This window comes from Anabrus simplex, chromosome 14 (assembly GCF_040414725.1).
Source record: "Anabrus simplex isolate iqAnaSimp1 chromosome 14, ASM4041472v1, whole genome shotgun sequence".
NCBI lineage: Eukaryota > Metazoa > Arthropoda > Insecta > Orthoptera > Tettigoniidae > Anabrus > Anabrus simplex.
This window is the reverse complement of record NC_090278.1, coordinates 57,045,760-57,066,294: the sequence shown is the minus strand read 5'-3', so window position 1 is coordinate 57,066,294 and position 20,535 is coordinate 57,045,760. Positions and strand designations below refer to the sequence as shown.

The 20,535-nt window shown below is 41.0% G+C and overlaps 1 protein-coding gene and 2 pseudogenes across 1 annotated transcript in view; all 3 read right to left on the bottom strand.

Moving 5' to 3' along the window:
• Nucleotides 1-620: 620 nt before the first annotated feature.
• Nucleotides 621-739, bottom strand: LOC136885815 (5S ribosomal RNA; annotated as a pseudogene).
• A 986-nt stretch (nucleotides 740-1,725) lies between these two features.
• LOC136885493 (histone H2B-like) lies at nucleotides 1,726-2,078 on the bottom strand (annotated as a pseudogene).
• A 7,242-nt stretch (nucleotides 2,079-9,320) lies between these two features.
• The window catches only part of LOC136885567 (zinc finger protein 892-like), a 28,120-nt gene continuing 16,905 nt past the window's right edge, over nucleotides 9,321-20,535 (bottom strand). Inside the window, exons 4-5 of the mRNA XM_067158211.2 lie at nucleotides 16,117-16,199; nucleotides 9,321-11,598 (exon numbers count right to left, since the gene is read on the bottom strand). Coding sequence (XP_067014312.2) covers nucleotides 11,034-11,598; nucleotides 16,117-16,199 — 648 coding nt within the window. The 3' untranslated portion in view covers nucleotides 9,321-11,033. The remainder of the gene's footprint in view (nucleotides 11,599-16,116; nucleotides 16,200-20,535) is intronic.

The following is a 20,535-nucleotide window of genomic DNA, read 5'->3' as shown; positions in this document are numbered from 1 at the left end:
CCTTGAGGAGCTGCTAAATATGGTGTTCGGTTGCTAGGACATGGGTTTCATTGTAATCACAACAGTGCCGATGACGTTGCTTAGAAACCGCCTTCCCCGTGATTTCCATGGTGGGCGGGGAGTTTAGAACCCTCAATCCGCCCTTTTAACGTTAATCTTAGGAGAAATAGGACATAGAAGGGCGTTATATACCGTAAGAGGCCGGCAGGAAAGGCTACACTAACCTAAAAGAATAAGAACAGCAAATTCAGACGTAGGGACGTACGATAGGAGGAACGAAAGTTAAAATCCCGGCACGAGTAATTGAAAGCGGTGCTGGGCCCAGCAAGGATCCTCAAGGTCGCCACACACATACACAGAGAGAGAGAGAGAGAGAGAGAGAGAGAGAGAGAGAAAGAGAGAGACGACGATGAATGCCAGGTTAGGCCGGTCACCTTAGAGGTAATGAAATTCTACGTTAAGCTTTATTCCTGTATAGCCACAGGGTAGGAGAGCTGAAAAGGTCTAGTTAGTTTCAGATGCAACAAAAAACGTCATATAAGAAATTTCTGCTGGCCTGAGGCAAAAGTTGATAGTAAGTTGTCGTACTGAGACTAGGAATCTTGGTAAAAGGGGAATTGAACCAACGGCACGTTGTTTTCCCAAGCGGTCACACATCCAAGTATTGACCACACCCAATGTTGCTTAATTGCGGTGATCGGACGAAAACCGGTGTATTCAACATGGTATGACCGTTAGCGAAAGAAGAGAGCTTAAAACATCCATACGAACCGCAAAGCGATTTCGTGGAGGTCTTTGTGGCACGGGGGCGTTGGCAATGGTGCAGGGGTGTGCTCAGAGGTCGCCGTCGCAGAGCGGGCGCGGGTGGTTGTCGCGCTCCTCGGCAAAACGTGACCTAACTCGACTTAACCCCACTTCTCGTAACCTAACCTCAAGTGGACGCACGCACGAACACACCCCGGGACGTGTCGAAGGTTGCTGTAGTAATAATAATTCCTGAAGGTAGTTATCAAGGGGCCGGCCCGATAGTGTAGGGGCAGGCCTCGTAGCCGGAGGCCCCGTGTTCGATTCTCGGCTATGCCACGAAATTTGAAAAGTGGTAGGAAGGCTGGAACGGGGTCCACTCAGCCTCGGGAGGTCAACTGAGTAGAGGTGAGTTCGATTCCCACCTCAGCCATGCTGGAAGTGGTCTTCCATGGTTTCCCAACTCTCCTCCAGGCAAACGCCGGGATGGTACCTAACTTAAGGCCACGGCAGCTTCCTTCCCTCTTTCTGGTCTGTCCCTTCCAATCTTCCCATCCTCCACCAAGGCCTCTGTTCAGTATGGCAGGTGAGGCCGCCTGGGCGAGGTACTGGTTATCCTCCCCAGTTGTATCCCCCGATCCAGAGTCTGAAGCTCCAGGACATTGCCCATGAGGCTGTAGCGGTGGAATCAGTGGCCGAATCCGAGGGAAAAGCCAACCCTGGAGGGTAAGCTGATTAAGAAAGAAAGAAAGAAAGAAAGAAAGAAAGAAAGAAAGAAAGTAGTAGTTGTTTTTCTTCCCTTCTTAGCTAATGATTTGAATGTTTAACATTATCTTTCCATTTATTTGAAGTTTGACTGTTAGAGAAAATTAGAATGGAGTTGATAGCAGGGCTAACAGATGCTGCTCTTTTTTTTTAAAGTGTGGTGGCCCTGAAAAGGGCCTTTTATTAAGAGTGCAGCAAGGCAAAAATCCTGGCTCCTTACTTCGAGCTCGTGTATTTGGTAACTGCCTTGGTGCCCTCACTGACGGCGTGCTTGGCCAGCTCACCGGGCAGCTGGAGGCTGACGGCAGTCTGGATCTCCCGACTGGTGATGGTGGAGCGCTTGTTGTAGTGGGCGAGACGGGAAGCCTCGAAGATATCGTTGACAAAGCTGTTCATGATGCTCATCGCCTTGCTGGAGATGCCAGTATCAGGATGTACCTGTATAAGAACCTTGTACATGTGATGACATAGCTTTCCTTCCTCTTGCGCTTCTCCTTGTCTACCTTGGAGATGTTCTTCTGGGCCTTGCCGGCTTTCTTGGCTGCCTTTCCACTTGTCTTTGGTGGCATGGTTGTCTCGGATTTCTCCTAGGAAGTAATTTCTGCGCCTTTTTTGTGGTTGTTGTTGTTGAGAGAGAGAGTACATGAGAGTCCCGGGACGAAAACTATGCCCTCTACTCATCTGTTTCCCCGACATAGCCGATGGGTCGGAAAATCAACCTCACGTGCACTGGCGGAGGAAAGACGATCTGTTGTGGAGAAAAAAGTCTGATGTAACACTACATCACTGCTATGGTTACACACATCTTGTCAAGTTACGGTCTGACGTAACCTTACATCACTGCTACGGTTACACACATCTTGTCGCGTTGACACCGAGGTGTCACATTTAATCGTCTTCTCCCCCCCCTAACGTTTTTGGACCTGTGGAAATTAGTGTCTTTCTACCTCAATTTTCTGTGTATTCAGTTCGCTGAATTTCTTATCTCCTTCTAGTTTTATGATTCTCTACCACTTTATGGTAACGGCCTGGTCCGTGTAACGACCTGATCTAAAGGGCTCCTTGTACGTACTGACATCTGTGCCGAGAACTGGTACTACGATGCCCAGCTCCTTGACCAATGAGAGGTCGTCTTGGACACAGAGCGCTGGCTTGTTGAAGCTCGCTCGAAGCGGGAGACTCATTCTTGTGCTGGCGTCTGGTTGGTAATGGACGCGTGTAGTAGGTGCCTCGTGATGATGAAGATTTTACTTGGAACTATGGAGAACGGCTGAATACTACGTGTGTGAGGGCTCTCCTCCTAGCCCTCAACATGAGGTGATACCTCATTCATCGTGAAAACGTCCACAGACTGTATGTATTTAATTTAAGTCTATCTGTCTGCGTTTTGGCAACCAGAGTTTTAAATGGCGACGCGGAGTGGCTTCAAGCTTCTGTTCTATTTTCGATATTGTCGAACCCCCAAAAAGAAAAACTATTCGGAAATGTTAGACGTGTCTTAGACTATAATGGTTAAAATTTGTTCACTCTCGGCTAAATTTTAATGATATGTTTTCAAAAAGAAAAATAACTTGGGTAGTATGTCCTTTAAGAGCATATTCATTTAATCACGTGCTGTAATGGTGATATAAACTTGTAACGTTGTTCTGGACGTATGGTAAATTTCATTCTAAATTGTTCAAGAGGAAAAAGGAATATGTTATAATACTAATTTTTACTCTGCTGTTAAGCTCATCACCATTTGGTGTAACTTGAACTACTTAGCCCTAACCAAGAACCGGTTTGTTTATTTAATTTTTGCGGTCCGGTTTTATATTTTCTTCTGTCTTTGTCCGTACTACCTAAATCGTTACCTTTTTGCCTCGTTCCTAGTTTCCTTTCGGTGTGTATCTTTGATTTTGCATTGTTTTGAGCGTGGGCCTGTTACCATGACAACGTATGTTGTACGGTGATTGTTAATGAAAACATTTCCGTTGAGGAAGGATTTTGGTTCCTTGTTTGCCTTTCTGGGCTTGGTTACCTGCGTTTCCTTTCTATTTTTTGAATGTTTTGTGCTTCCCCTTTTCTTGTACCTTTGTTTTGAATTTCCCTAATTCAATTTATATTTTTAACTTCTCCCTGCCCGTAGTGTTTAAGGTGAATTTTCTTTCCGGGTTCCTGGTAAGACCTGTTCTGGAGTAGGACTAGGTGGTTCATGTGTTTTTTAGTAGTTTAAAGGCTGTTTCTTTATTTTTAGCTGATACGATTTTCATTATTACATTACTTCTAGTATAGTGGGGCCCCCTAATATTTTTAAATATGATTAATTTATTTTCTTGGTAATAATTTTATTTCATGTTAATTACTAGTCTCTCCATTTTATTACGTGGGCGTTTTCTTATTACCAATTGCAAGGTTTAACTTTTCTCTAATAAATTCTACTTACCTTTGCACAAAAACACTGGTGTTGTTCTTTCAAATGAATTACTCATCTGATACTGGATTTTTATTTTACATGGTTTGATGTGTCACCCACTTCTTCTTGTGGTAAGTAATTTACTGATTTTAAGGTTACGTTCTGTGGGTGCCTAGTTACGCTTCCTGACGTACTTTGGTCTATTTTGTCTCTTGGCGTGTCCTATTTTATTTCTTATTGATTTATATCTTGCTGGCCTTACCGTAGTGTTCCTGGGTTTGACTACGTACGGGTCAGCGTTACGGTCTGACGTAACCTTACATCACTGCTACGGTTACACACATCTTGTTGCGTTACGGTCTGATGTAACCTTACATCACTGCTACGGTTACACACATCTTGTCGCGTTACGGTCTGATGTAACCTTACATCACCGCTACGGTTACACACATCTTGTCGCGTTACGGTTTGACGTAACCTTACATCACTGCTACGGTTACACACATCTTGTTGCGTTACGGTCTGATGTAACCTTACATCACTGCTACGGTTACACACATCCTGTCGCGTTACGGTCTGACGTAACCTTCATCACTGCTATGGTTACACACATCTTGTCGCGTTACGTTCGGATGATCCCCAGCCAGAAGATGAACGGTCCAACTTGTAGCACGACGTAGCTCCAGCACGAGCACGATGACGATGACCACACCAGCGCTGTTCCCGATAGTAGCCAACATGGCCAACCACAGCGACAGCAGTAGCAGCACCACAACGTTCGCATTTGGCCCGAAATCGTCAATCTTAAACATAGTGTGACTGTGAATTCATTCGTTATGACATAATTAATACTGTTATCAGTCACAATTTGTATTAACGTGTATTCCAGAACGCATTTCAGAGCTCGCTTATACTCCATATGATGCACAATTGAAGGGTTCAGCATTAGAAGGGTACTAACTGAAATTTCGTAACTAATAAAGAGAACAAAAAGAAAGTGTGTACAATCTGTATTTTATGACACATCTTTTATACGGAAGTGATATCTCTACCTTAGAAGGGCATGTATAACTTTTATTGAACTATTCTATTGGTTTTCTCTCAGAAAAATATGTATTATTTCTGAATAAATTAACCATATTCTGCAATATATAGACATAAATCTGTATCATATAGAAAAAACATTACAGTTTTTAAATGTTTGGGCATTTTCTCTTTTCATAATTTATTTCTAGTGCTATTTGTGCCACACCTTACTGAAATGGGAAACCACGGAAAACCAACTTCTGGGTTGTCGACAGTGGGATTCCAACCTATGTATTTTCTGGATTCAAGTTCACAGATGCGCGACCCTAACCGCATGGCCAACTCGTCCGGTATTATAGGTATCTAGCACTTAAATGCTCCAAGTTTCCATTTCGTCATTTGATCTTCATTCCTCGTGTTCTTCTGTTCTGCAAGGAAATCATTCCAGTCTCTTGTTCACTGGTACAATTTCCATTTTGTTTTGAGATCTTTTATTTTAGCCTCATTTACTGGTATTCGCCCTTTATATCTCCGAACAAGTGCCCGAAAGATACGGGATCGTCCAATGTTCCTTATATTGAAAGTGCATTTATTATAATAATAATAATATTTTGTTTTATTTAGAGAAGCATGAAAAAACAGCAGTTGCACATCTGCATGACACAGGCCATTTAGTATCAAATATACATAATACTTTCACTGTTTTGCAGACACATCCAAATGGGATAAAACTGAACATTTTAGAGCTCTAGAAATTTATAGACATCAATTAACAGATTCTTAACACATACTCACTGATAATATTCAAAGTGAATATATGAACCTAAGCTTTAGCAGTAACTGAATATTTCCGAGACGACACACACCCATAGTTGACTCATAAAACTCACAATGTACATAGTCATTGGACTTCCATATAATAATATAATATTCTTTGAAAACAACTGTGTATGAAATAGAGGAACAATTAAATGTCCCATTTCACTACCTGCCAATAAACTATAAGCTTTGAAACGCGTCATGGAATACAAGTAAATAAAAACTGTGACTGGTAAGTATTGCATAATGAATAAAATACCTATATTTACTAAGATTATCACACTTAAATTGCATAAGCTATTCTATGAACCACAAACCCACAACTTTAATGGGAACGGGACAGGATGAGGTGAGCTCAAAGTAAATTACACAGTTTGTATTTTAGGTTCATATATGTACACGAATTTATATAAAACCGAAGGAAGAGAAGGGCACACACAATTCACTCGTGCTGAAAAATATATTAACGAGCATTCCTTCAGACTAAGAACACGTATTCACGAAATCCTGTCCGTGTGGCACGTGAAGTCTTAGTACAGAGGGAGCTATCAGTCACGTTCATCACACAAAGTCACTACAAGAACTTGTCCAGCATGCAAATTAAAATAAAGTTACGTTTCATTCTTGAAAGAACATAATCCGATTTTATCAAATCACACTCAAATATTTAGAAATGTATAAACATTTATTTTTATTTCTGTTTAAATTCTTAGGAACTTGAAATCTGGAACGTATCTTAATGAAGTCCTTCACTAAAGCATAGAATGCGAGGTGTTGGCCCGAGTCCAGCTGGCTGGCCAGTCCATTGTCATAGCGCTGTGTTTTACTTTTTGTTCTATTTTAGCACTCCGACAAATATTATTATTCTTTCTTAATCTGTGTAACCTCCAGGGTTGGTTCCTCCCTCAGACATAGCGAAAGATCCCACCTCTACCACCTCAAGGAAAATTTCCTGGAGTGTGACACATTTGGTTGAGGATACAAGTGGGGACGGGGACCACTACCTCGCCCAGGCAGCCTCACCTGCTATGCTGAACAGCAGCCTTCTGGAGGATGGGAATATCGGAAAGGATAGACAAGAAAGAGGGAAGGAAGCGGCAGTGGCCTTGTTAGATACCATCCCAGCATTTGCCTGCAGGAGAAGTGGGAAACCACAGAAAACCATCTCTAAGATTGCTGAGATGGAACTCGAACCCCCATCTATTCAGTTACTTCCTCAAGCTGAGTGGACCCAGTTCCAGCCCTCGTACAACTATTCAAATTTCGTGTCAGAGCTGCGAATCGAACCCGGGCCTCCTGGGATGGCAGCTAATCACACTAACTGCTACATCATAGAGGCGATCTGGAAGTGTTGTTAAAGAGCATATATCGGTATTTTTTGTTATGCCATTATCCTCGAAGTGATTTTCCGTGATTTCCCACTTCTCTTCCGGGCAAATGCCGGGGTGGTAGCTAACTTAACAATCACATGCTCACGCATGCGCACCTCTGTATACTTGGATTTGGCGTTATTCATTGCGAAGTAATTTAAATCATAACATCATGCAATCTGTATTACTATTGTCGTGTTCAAAGAGTTAATTAATTATTTATTCGACAGTGGGTACAAGATGATGACTCTGTATAAGTAAATCTTAAATGCTCATTTGATATGATACAAATGCTTCAGTTTCTCTATCTTAAAATTTCCCAAGCTTGGCCCTAGTTGAAAGTTCGCAGTTCGTCCACTACGGTCAGATTCAAATTCTCTCATTCAATTTGTATGATCTGTTCTGTCTTCTTTACAGACTTACCTACGTTTAACGGTAGAATTTGAGAGCAATATGCAACTGATGAGATTTTAGAGTCAGAATATTAAGGTTTAGGTACACTATATATTTGCTTAGGGAAATTCTGCTCTTGGGGCATTAACCCCTCCGGTGGGCGATGCGTGGAGATCCGTGGCTACAAGTAGCTTGCTCCGCAGGGCACGTGGATATATCCGCCAATTATAAATATATTTTTCTCAGCTACCTGCCTGCAGAGGTTTATTTCTTTTTCAGAAGCGTATACTGGATGAGTCTACCCTCTGCTGTGAAATTTTTAACTATATTCGCTCAATTCCAATGTGTAATCCAAGAGATGGATCATACAGAACGCAACTTACGCCTGGGCAAGAACGACCTAAAGCCAAGTAGGCCCGCGCCGAATGGTTAGCTCAAAGCTTAATCGTCCATTGGATGAAATAATGTCGCAGTAGAAGGTATTACTGGAGATCGTGATACTCAACAGATATCACTGGTGACACTTTAGAACTGTGACTTTGAGTTCTTGGGTTCTTACTTCACGACTGGAGTGTGTGTTTACTGCGATTTACACGATATTTACAATCTTACGTATGTGTTCAGTAATACAGGTACAATTCCAGATTTCCCTCCAAACTGTAGAGACCAGGATTCTATTCAAAGCCTTTTCTTACATTTTTCCCGCTAAAATGCCTGAAAGGAATCACCAGTCCCCACTGTTAGAGAAAGATGATTTAAAGGTCATGATAAACGAAAAATTGATATTTAGTTGGAAAAGTTCTGCCGCAGGGGAATTCGTGACAGAAATTTTCATGGAACAAGTACTGCAGGCTCGAATGAACAGAGTTCGGGCCCAGCTGATACGAAAAAAGTCCGAAAGTGATGACACGTGATCGATTCCTGTTCAACTAGCGATCATGACCGTGACATTAGTGACGATAATACTGATAACAGTCCAACCAGTGTAACTTTTCCGTCAACCTGGACCTAAACTAGAGAAGGAAGGCCCCGCTTTGAACCAAAATTCAATCATGATGTAAAGGGCGAGTTTTTGGAGAAAACATGTACGAGTGAAATATTTTATTTCTTTCATGATGAGGTATGCAAGAACATGCTGTAGCTGTACAGACAAAAGGTGCCCAGCAGAAGATCGCATAAAAAACTCAGTTTAAAAGCGAAGGGGTAGAAATCAAGACCGGGTCTGTACAAATAAGGACGGAATTAAGAATCTTATGGCCATACTGTTGCCACAGAGGATTGTATAGAAAACTGAATACGGTCATTATATTTCTTGCAATTGCTTGGTGACTATGAACTCCTATTACCTATGAACTGATTATACGGAGTGCGAGGCTGAGTGGCTCAGACGGTTGAAGCGCTGGCCGACTTCAGACACCAACTTGGCAGGTTCATACCGGGCTCAGTCCGAAGGTGCTCGAATACATCAGTCTCATGTCAGTAGATTTAATGGCATGAAAGGAACTCCTGCTTGACTTAATTTCAGCACATTGGCGTCTCCGAAAACCGTAAAATTAGTTAGAGGACCGTAAAGCCATTATTATTATTATTAGATATTCCTCCAAATATTTTTACACTTATCTGAGTATGAGGCATCTAATGAAACATTACACCCAAAGTATAAAAGATAAAGGCATTATATGACCTGGTAGCAAAATCTTTGGAAGCTCATACCACTGATGGCAATGTGTCAATTGATGAGAACACCTTGTTACGGTATGGGTGGAAAGTTTACATACCAAGAAAACAATCGCGTTTCGGAATGGAATCTTACAAATTATGTGAAACCGAGAGAGGGTATATAACATGATCTGCTTCCGTGTGTAACGCAATGAATAGCTGTAAACGAAGAAACACTGTGAAGACAACAAATACTGTACATATTACATATATCGTAGTGTAATATAATTCTTAGTGACAATTATGAATTGTAGGTATATAAACTGGATACCTTGGAACCTTAACCAAACATAACCTGATCCTTTCGGATCATTTCTTCCATTTAAAATCATTTAAGTACATTGAAATCCTGTAAATCTACTATTCACGTGCAGAGTAAAATATGTTTCCAGGAAAGACAAACGTATGAGTAAATTATACGATACTCTGAACATTTTAGAGCATTACTGAGCACGAGTTCACGTTCACACACATGTTAGTTCGCAAGTAAACTTTTAGACTTACTTCCTGGCTGAAAGATTTGCCAGACTTTTCGCAGTATGGCTTCTCACCCTTTGAGTTTTCAAGTATTTCAGGAGCGCTCTTCCCCCAGTGAACTGCATGCTGCTGATACTGCAAGGGTGAGGCGTCGAGCCAGTACGAGAAAGCATGTGAACTGCTAGGTGGACTTTCTTGCTGAAGGACTTGCCACTGTCATTGCACCGGTTTTGCTTCTCGTCTGTATGCGATTGCACGTGTTTCGAGAGTGCACTACTATCTGTTAAGAACTTACTACAGATACTGCAGCGAAGTGGCTTCTCGCCCGTGAGAGTACGCCTGTGGAGTGCTAGGTGGACTTCCTGGTTGATGGATTTGTCACAGACATTGCAGCAGTTTGGCTTCTCGCCCGTGTGGGTAGCATGCGAATTGTTAGTCACGCATTGTGGCTGATGATGCACCACATATACTGCGAAAGTACGGATTCTCGCCCATGTGAATTGTCATGTGACGTGTCCGACTGACTTTGCGGCTGAAGAAATTTAACACAGATATTGCGGCAGTGTGGATTTACGCCAGTGTGAGACCGCATCTGGTCTGTTAAACCGACATGGTGGCTGAAGGATTTACCACAGATATTGCGGCAGTATGGGTTCTCGCCGTCTGAGTTGGCATGGCAACTGTTAGGCTGACTTTATTGCTAAAGGATTTGCCACAGACATTGCAGCTGTTGTGCTTTCCGTCTGTGTGATTCCGCATGTGACATGTCAGTGACTTCTTGATTGAAGGATTTGCCAGACATTGAAGAGTTGTGGCTTATCGCCCGTATGGGTCCTCATGCGAACAGTTAGACTGGCTTTGGGGCAGAAACATTTGCCGCAGACAGTGTATCAGGGTGGTCTCTCGTCTGTTTGAGTCCGAATTTCGACTGTTAAATCGACCTTTTGCCTTTGAGATTCGCCACAGACATCGCATCGGTGTGGCTCCTCGCCTTTGTGGGACCGCGTTAGAACACTTAAATGGACTTTCTGGCTGAAGGATTTACCCCAGATGCAGCATTCTGGTTTCTCACTCGTGTGAATCAGCATGTGATCTGTTAGACCGAAATTGCGCCTGAATGATTTACCACAGACATTGCAACAGTGAAGCTTCTCGACGGTGTGAGAAAGAATGTGACCTGGAAGATTGTTTTTTTTTTTTTTTTTTTTTTGGCTGAAGGATTTGGCACATGGAGTTCAACAATTTGGCCTCTCACCATTGTGCGAACGTAGGTAAACGACTGCTTTAAATTTCGTGGTAAAGGATTTTCCACATATATAGGAACACTACGTCATAATGCCTGTGTGAGTACTGATGTGATCTCTTAGACAGTCATCGCGGCTGAATGCTTTACCACAGACATAGCAGTAGTGTAGCTTCTTGCCCGTATGAGTCCACATGTGGTTTATTAGACTTTTTTTCCGGGGAAAAGATTTGCCACAGACATTGCAACAGAATAGCCCCTCCACATTGTGAGTACGCATGTGATTTGCAAGACTGGTTCTTTGGCTAAACAATTTGGCACAGACATTGCACTTGTATGGCTTCTCGCCTGTGTGAGTTCGCATGTGATTTGTTAGACCGTCAGTACGTCTGAATGATTTACCACAGACATTGCATTGGTGTGGCTTCTCGTCTGTGTGAGTCCGCATGTGACGTGTCAGACAGCTTTTGAGGCTGAAGGATTTACCACAGACAATACATTGGGGTGGGTTCTCCTCCGTGTGATTCCGCATATGAAAACTTAGACTGACTTTCTGGCTGTAGGATTTCCCACACACATTGCACCTGAAAGTAGCTCCCACGTCATCTGGAGGTTGATGATCTTCGTAGCTCACCTCGGGTCTCGATCTACGGTGGAAATAATAAAATGATGTGAAAATATATTTTTTAACAGTCAACTCAGGTACATCTCTCACACAAGGGAAATGCTAATGAACATTCCACTCACTGATATCATATGTATAGTGCTCATTACTAGGGAGCGATTTTTTTACGTAATTACATATTTTTTTGCGTAAGTTTTAACGCAAGTTACGAAGTTCATTATTTCTATTGTGCATCCACAAGCGTAAAAACTGAATCTTATTTCCCATAAAAACACATATTTTCACATTTTAAAAATGTAAATACATATTTTAAGAAAATCTATAATAAGCACATAAATCAGCAATCTTTGTTGATCAATAAAATTGAAAATGCTTCTGTGTTATAAAATAATGCTCATATTTTCATTTTACAATTACGGTGTTGTTTTTAAAAGTGTATTTAACATAATCTATCTGAATGTTTCGGCTATTTATGGACTGCCATCCATAACTTCTAAAACTTGCTGGTCACTGCTACTTTGACAAAGTTTCATCTTGTAATTTTCGTATCTGCCAGTCCCAATCACCTCCGCTCAAAAATAAGGGAAGCCCTGCCGATTTTTATAATTACTGCCAGATCACACTTCTGAGCCAAGCTATGACAGTTTTCGAACAAATCCTCGACAATAGGATTGCGATTTAGCCAAAAGTACAACCAGCCAACCTGGATTTGTGTAAACTTGTGGCACAACCATAGCAATACACACTGCATGGCTGTTAGTTGAGAGACACTGTGAAAAGAATAAGAGGCTTCATCTCGACTTTCTGGATCATGAGATAGCCTTCTATCGGGTGCCTCGTGACTTTATCTGGTCAGCGCTACAAGAATGCGGCATTCAAGAGCACCTTGTTGGGAAGGTACAATATTGCTCTACGTAGAATGGAGAGGTTATGTTCAAGCTACCGCAGGAGCATCTGATGACTTCCGCATAACTGTAGGAGACGTCCACCAAGGCCCTGCCGTATTACCAATGCTGTTCATTCTTGTGATGGACAACATTATATTAGACCTGCACAAGTCAATGTCATGGACACTTCTCTATGCTATTGATGTCTTTTTTTGCTGCAGAGAATAAGCTTGATCTGCAGCACCAAGCAGAAGATTGGAACAATCGACTAGTGGAATGTGTCTCGTGCCTCAACAAAAAGAAGACAGAAAACATGACATTACATCATCGAGAAGTTGGAACCATGCATGTTGACGGTTAAGATATAGTGAGTTGTGAATTTTAAGAATTATGGCTCCACAATTCTCTGAAGATGGCCGTCTTACTGATGAAGTCAACTTAAGGATCTACAAAGCTTGGCTGATGTTGAAAGTGACAACTGGCACCCTTGCGGCCGTCGGTTGAAGGGAAATCTGAAATCTACTATCTACCGAACTGTTATTTGCCCTGTCGTTTACCACAGCAACGAATGCTGGCCAGCTACAAAGGAGGTAGAACTCCAACTAAGCACCACGGATACAATTATGCTTAGGTGGAAGACTGGCACAAATAGAGTGAATCACATTTCAAATGATGTTATTAGGAAATCTCTTTTTTTTTTGCTAGGGGCTTTACGTCGCACCGACACAGACAGGTCTTGTCATTGCACCGATCCAGAAGAAAATTGAGGAAAGCCATGTGCGCTGGTTTGCGTGCAGAGGATAATACATTCTGAAAGTCAGCATTAATACAGGAAGTAAGCGGAAAGAGGCGTAAGTGACGAACAAGACAGCAAAGGACAGATAAAGTGCATAACGGCCCGAAAGCTGTGAAACTACATACAGACATGGCCCGAGACCGATTTAACTGGAGACAACGTATCACAACACTGGACCCTGCCACAAGGCAGGACTAATACTAAAGAAGAAGTATAACAAGAAGCAGATCGATGGAAATTCTATTGCAAAAATGGGATATAATGTATATGTTGCACATCCTAGCATTCAACTTAATACGTTTCAATTCTCTGTCCTAAAGCCTATGTCTCATTTTTACAAAATAGTGTTTGAACAACAGAACGCTTCTGGATTTAATGTTTAAGTGACTGCATTAAATGTATTTAAAAAAATATATATAACTCAGCAAAAGGAAATTTCAGGATTATCTGTATTATTCAGAAGTGATAGTTTCTATATTCAGTGAAATTCTATGGGCACCAACTAGTGTATTCTAGGCTGAATGGAATTTCGCCATTCATATTTCTGCTTACATCCATCATAGATAGCAGATGATCACATCAATCAATTTATTTTCACTCTGACCAAGTCTATAAGTATGAAGACAATGGAGGAGAGGCACAAAGTGGTCAGCACAGGGCCATGTGTTTCAACACAAACAGAAGTTAATCTCATCACTAATTATTTACCTCATGGCAATGTGTCTCTTAACAAATGGAAGGTAACGTCATCACTAATTGGTAAGCAGGAATATGTGTCTTTCGACAAGTCAGCAATTAGAAAATTTTATGAAAATTAAAACCTGTTCATATGTAATTCAGTAAGAAATTGACACTGCAAACCTCTTACATATTTTGAAAGAAGTCATTTAATTTCCTGCATGATACTTGTAGACTGGTGAAATGAGAGTCATGATCAGCGTCAGAGGTGAGATATAAAAGAATACACAAAAGGCTTGTCACTTTGCTGGTTTGAGAGTGCCTCTGCACAAGATACGTTTAGGGAGAACAAAGCTAAATTAAGCTCTATTCAAAAATAGTAATATTCATTTTGTGTGTGAAAAGTATTCATAAGCAACATTTTTATTAGTGGTCATATTACAAGATTGTTGTCTAACATAGCCTATTGTCTCCTGTAACACAAGAATTACAAAGAAACAGCAGAATTTGAACCTCGAAGATATGATGTATTTGGGCGTTCTTCAGTTGTGTACACGGTTCTGCTGTGTATAATGAGTGAGTGTAAGCTGATACTGGGCAGTTCTGAGGATTGAAATGAATATTTCATGCCACTACTTGTGAATGTACAGTAGGAACAATTCAAAGCATCACATGACAGATGAGAAGATTCTAACCACCAACAAAGTCCAATAAATCTTTCAGAATTCATAGTTTCTATCAATAATCCGGTTTGAAGTAAAACATTCGGCTATGACTAGCCATTACAGGACCTGCCGATACAAGAGTGTGGCTAAGAGCACAAAGCCGGCCTTATACAATCGTTTCCCAGGGACTATCAAAGATCGCTCCACACAGTAAACAAGAAAGATGTGACAGCAAAATATTAATTCGCAAGTAGTCCAATGGCACACCTACAGTTCAAACACACTACTGCATTAAAAGTTTGAAAAAAGATACACACTTGCATGACTCTGTTACACCGCTGATAAAAATAACAAAAATTAAATAATATTCTATCATAACATCATTATTTACCTATTCCTAAGAGATAATAAATTCACTTACTGGAAGAATTCTGGAAACTTTTTTAGGCAACCAGTAAAAATTTAAAACTTCTCTTGTCGCTGTCATTTTATTAGATTATAATAACTGTGTAAATGTGTTTGCAAACAACAAAGTACAAGCACTTGACTGACAATGAGCACTTAAATGAAAAGTGGGAAATAGCGACAATCCGGAAGTGTGACCAGAACACTGGAACAAGCATAAATTCAATGCCATGATTTCTTTATAAGCTTACAACAATGTGGGAATTTTATTTGAAAACTATGATATCTAAGATGTAGCACTAATGAACTGAACGTTTCAATTCTACAACACATTATCTGCCTTGGCGTTCACAAATGCAGATATTTGACTTAACACAAAATAGAACTGGAAAGATCATAAAAGAGGAATCTAACCAAATAAATAATTCCAAAACTGACAATATTTGAGTTATAACACTATTGAACTGAGCCATCAACATACTGATTAATGAAACTAAATTACATTACTTCGAAATTATTACGTTGTTTACAATGTACATAACAATAATTTTGAATTTGTAGATTTAGTTTATAATCTACAGATATTCCTTTTTCTTTACTGAGAATATGCGGAGGCAGTAGTTGCAGATGGCGTTGCAGATGGCATTTCAGATGACAAGAATATGATGAACAAATAATGCAGTGACAGTGAAAGAAAGAATGCATTTTTCACAGCTGCTTAGAGATATTGTTTTCTTTTGGCTAGTTGCTTTATGTTGCCCTGACACATATACTTTATGACGCACTGACACAGATACGTCTTATGACGACAATCAAAGGTACTGTAAGCAAATATACTTCAGAAATATCTAGTTCTTCTAGAGATTATTTTGTGGATATATATTCAATAAAACTACAAGAAGTAACAATAAATTTGATCTTAAAATTCCTGAATATTTTAGACAATTTTTACCAAAAGAATTTTAAGATATTAGTGTTTAAACGTAACCTTGTAAAGACCGGATTAACTGATAAAGATGGTAAGTTTCAAAGATAAAACAACCACTGCTGAACACAACTGTGAATAGGTACAACATATTCATATTGTATAGGGTTTGTGGTGTACGTACTTTGTTTCTTCTTTGATGTACACAGGCAGCTGATCATCAGTATTTTGTTCTATGAATATTTCCTTCTTAATGTTTTCTGAAGGCTGTAAGTAAGAAATAAGAACTGTGAAAAAGAAGTAAAGGAATAAAAATACATGTATATACTGTAGGCCTAACCATGAAACAACTGAGGAAATAAATATCATAAGAGTATAATAAATTTATCTCACAATTTAAAATATAAATATATAAGAATGGAAAGTAACATACATACATTATCATTATAGACTGTTATGCCTTTCAGCATTCAGTCTGCAAACCTCTGTGAATTAACTAAACGTCGCCAAAATCTCCATTTGCAAATAGTGCTGTAGCCTCATTTAGTTCTGTACCTTTTATCATTAAATTGTTAGAAATCTAGACTAACCATCAACATCTTGGTATCCTTCTACTTTTCTTACCCTCCATAACAGAGTCCATTATTCTCCTACGTAACCTATCCTCCTCCGTTCGCCTCACATGACCCCACCACCGAGGCCGGTTTATGCGTACAGCTTCATCCATCAAGTTCATTCCTAAATTAGCCTTTATCTCCTCATTCCTAGTACCCACCTGTTTCTACCAGCAATCATTCTCTCTACTTTCATGTCTGTTACTTCTAACTTATGAATAAGACATCTTCAGTCCACCCAGATTTCGCTCCCGTAAAGCAAAGTTGGTCTGAAGACAGACCGATGTAAAGATAGTTTTGTCTGGGAGCTGACATCCTTCTTACAGTATACCGTTGCTCGCAACTGCGAGCTCACTGCATTAGCTTTACTACACCTTGATTCAATCTCACTTGCTATATTACCAACCTGGGAGAACACACACCCTAAATACTTGAAATTATCAACCTGCTCTCGCTTTGTATCACCAATCTGACATTCAATTCTGTTGAATTTCTTACCTACTGACATCAATTTAGTCTTTGAAAGGCTAATTTTCATACCATACTCTTTGCACCTATTTTCAAGTTCCAAGATATTAGACTGCAGGCTTTGGGCACAATCTGCCATTAAGACCAAGTTTTCAGCACAGGCCAGACAACTTCCTAAATTTCCACCTAATTGAATCCCTCCCTGCCATTTTATACCTTGAACAGCAAAGGTGAAAGATAACAGCCTTGCCTAACACCTGTAAGTACTCTGAATCAAGAACTCTTTCTACCATCAATTCTCACTAAAGCCCAATTGTCGATATAAATGCCCTTGATTGATTTTAATAATCTACCTTTAATGCCATAGTCCCCCAGTATGGTGAACATCTTTTCCCTCGGTACCCTGTCATATGCTTTGTCTAGATCTACGAAACATAAACACAACTGCCTATTCATCTCGTAGCATTTTTCAATTACCTTGCGCATACTGAAAATCTGATCCTGACAGCCCCTCTGTGGTCTGAAACCACACTGGTTTTCATCCAACTTCCTCTCAATGACTGATCGCACCCTCCCTTCCAAGATGCCACTGAATACTTTGCCTGGTATACTAATAAATGAGATACCTCGATAGTTGTTGCAATCCTTCCTGTTCCCTTGCTTATAGATAGGTGCAATTCCTGATTTTGTCCAATCTGAAGATACCTTACCAACATTCACTGCTAATTTTACTACTCAATGAAGCCATTTCTTCGCTGCCTCCCCACTATACACCATTTCAGGTCAAATTTCATCTATTCCTGCTGCTTTATGACACTGGAGGTTATTTACCATCCTTTCCACTTCCTCAAGTGTAATTTCACCATCATTGTTTACCTCCTCCCCATGAGCTTGGCTGTTCGCAACTTCACCAGGAAGATTTCCTCTCACGTTGAGGAGATGATCAAAATATTCCCTCCACCTCTCCAGTGTTTCCCTGGGATCTATTATGAGTTCACCTGAATTACTCAAAACACTGTTCATTTCCTACTCCTTCCCTTCCTAAGATTCTGTATTACTGTCCAGAAAGGTTTCCCTGCTGCTTGAGCTAGCCTTTCCAGGTTATTACCAAAATCTTTCCATGACTCATTTCTGGATTCAACAACTATTTGTTTCGCTCTGTTTCTTCCATCTACATACAAATCCCTATCTGCCTCGGCCCTTGTTCGGAGCCATTTCTGATAAGCCTTCCTTTTACGTTTACAAGCTGCTCTCACTTAATCATTCCACCAAGATGTTCGCCTTTTCCCATCTTTACACACAGTTGTGCCTAGGAATTTCATTGGTGTTTCTACTACAGCATCCCTGTACGCCAACCATTCTCTTTCTCTATCCTGAACCTGCTTACTGTCTACTGTTCGAAATTTCTCACTAATCATATCTGTGTACTTCTGTCCAATTTCCTCGTCCTGGAGATTTTCTATCCATATTCGTTTGCAGACAGATTTCACTTTCTCTACCCCAGGCCTAGAGACACTTAGTTCACTACAGGTCAGACAGTGATCTGTATCATCGAAAAATCCCCAGAAAACTCATATGTTCCTAACAGATTTCCTGAATTCGAAGTTGGTTAAGATATGGTCGAATCTGGATCTGGTACGCCTAGCCTCCCATGTGTAGTGGTGAATAGCTTTATGCTTAAAGAATGTATTCATAACTGCTAAACCCATACTAGCACATTAGTCCAGCAAATGTGGCAGCGCGTTATCATCTTGAAAAACCGCTGAACCGCCTGGACACTGGAAGTCCAAAAATAGGTGCAGATAGTCTCCGAGCAGCTCAACATACCGCGTACCATTCGAAGTCTCTTCCAGAACAAGTAGGGGGCACATTTCATACCAGGAAAATGCACCCCAGACCATAACATGGACACTAGCGCCCTGGACCACACCTTTGGGGCAGGCAGGATACATCGCTTCATGTGGTCTGCGCATACACCGTGCCTCCCATCGGCATGGTGCAGTTGAAATCGTGATTCATCCGACCATATCACACTACGCCATTGTTCCAGTGTCCATCCCTGATGAATGGCGACAAATGGGCATCTTTGTGCCCGATGACATTGAGTTAGCAGTGGCACCAGCTCCCATACTCCATAGAACCCATATTCCTATGGATTGTCCACTGGGAGACGTGTCTAGTATGGCCTGTGTTGAATTGAGCCGTGATTTGTTGCACGGTTGCCCATCTGTCACTATTGACAATCCATCTCAGATGTCGCTGCTCACGGTCATCGAGGGTGGCTGGACGGCTGGTCATTCATCTGTTGTGGACGGCTACACCCGCGCTCAACCATTCACGATACACCCTGGACACTGTTGATCGTGTGAAGCCAAATTCCCGCAACATTTCCAAAATCGCACTTCCCATCAGTCAGGCACCGACCACCATACTCCGTTTGAACAGTGTCAGCTCACGACGACGTTCCATGTTACAAATGGAAATTCTAAGTTCCCATGGAGGGAATTAGATTCTTTTCCACCAATAGAGCATATCAAAAATCAGATCAAAAATTAGATGGATGGCTTTTCCGGCGTTTGCTCTATTAACCAGCGTTTCGTCTTAGGTCTGACACTAGACTCTTCTGAGTAAACGCCGGAAAAGCCATCCATCTAATTTTTGATCTGATGTTCCATGTTACACCCGTCACATGCACAGCCCTGCTCACAAGGTCTCCTATACAACTGCTGCTGGCACAGGGGGCGTGTGGTGCCCAGACAACACACCTGCGTATCAGTGCTCTGCTATCCCATGACATTTGCTCGGTCAGTATATATTCATTAACCTGCCAGTGCACGGGTTGTGTCTGTAGGACCCATACGCTGCTAATACCTAGATTTTCTAATAGACGGCGGGAACTGCATATTTCCGGCTTCTGCTACCTTCCTGCTTTCACTGGTATTGTATTCCTGCAGACGGACAAGGAAATGATTACATTAGTACGTGAGCTGCGGCAAGTTGTAGTGTTCTGAGGGCCTGTGAGACGCAACTCGTGAGGTCATGTAAGTTTTTGTATCATAAGATTTGGTCTTTCAATTTTAATCGTGTACATAAAGAAGATTTAATGTTGGTTTACAGGGTGATTATATTGTAGCATCTTGTCTAAACCCGTGGTGTAGTGGTTAGCTAGCCTGGCTGTCTTTCACCTTAGTTCCTTGGCTTTTTAGTACAAAGCTGAACTGAAAATGGGTTGACCTGGGCTAATGAGCTCGTTTCTTCGTAGGTCTAAGAAAAAGGAGTGATACATTGTCAGTAATCCATGTGATATGGAACGAGTTGCAGCATTATTGTAGGAACCATTATCAGATGATGATATACATAATGTCAGTTATTTTGATGTAGAACCCGAGTTTGCTATTGCAAGTGACCATAATACAGACTTGGAGACTGATGCCAATGTACAAGAAGAAGAAGAAGCAGAAGAAGAAGTAGAAGGAAATGATTAAAAATGAACCAGTCTCAATCCAACAATCAGTTCATTG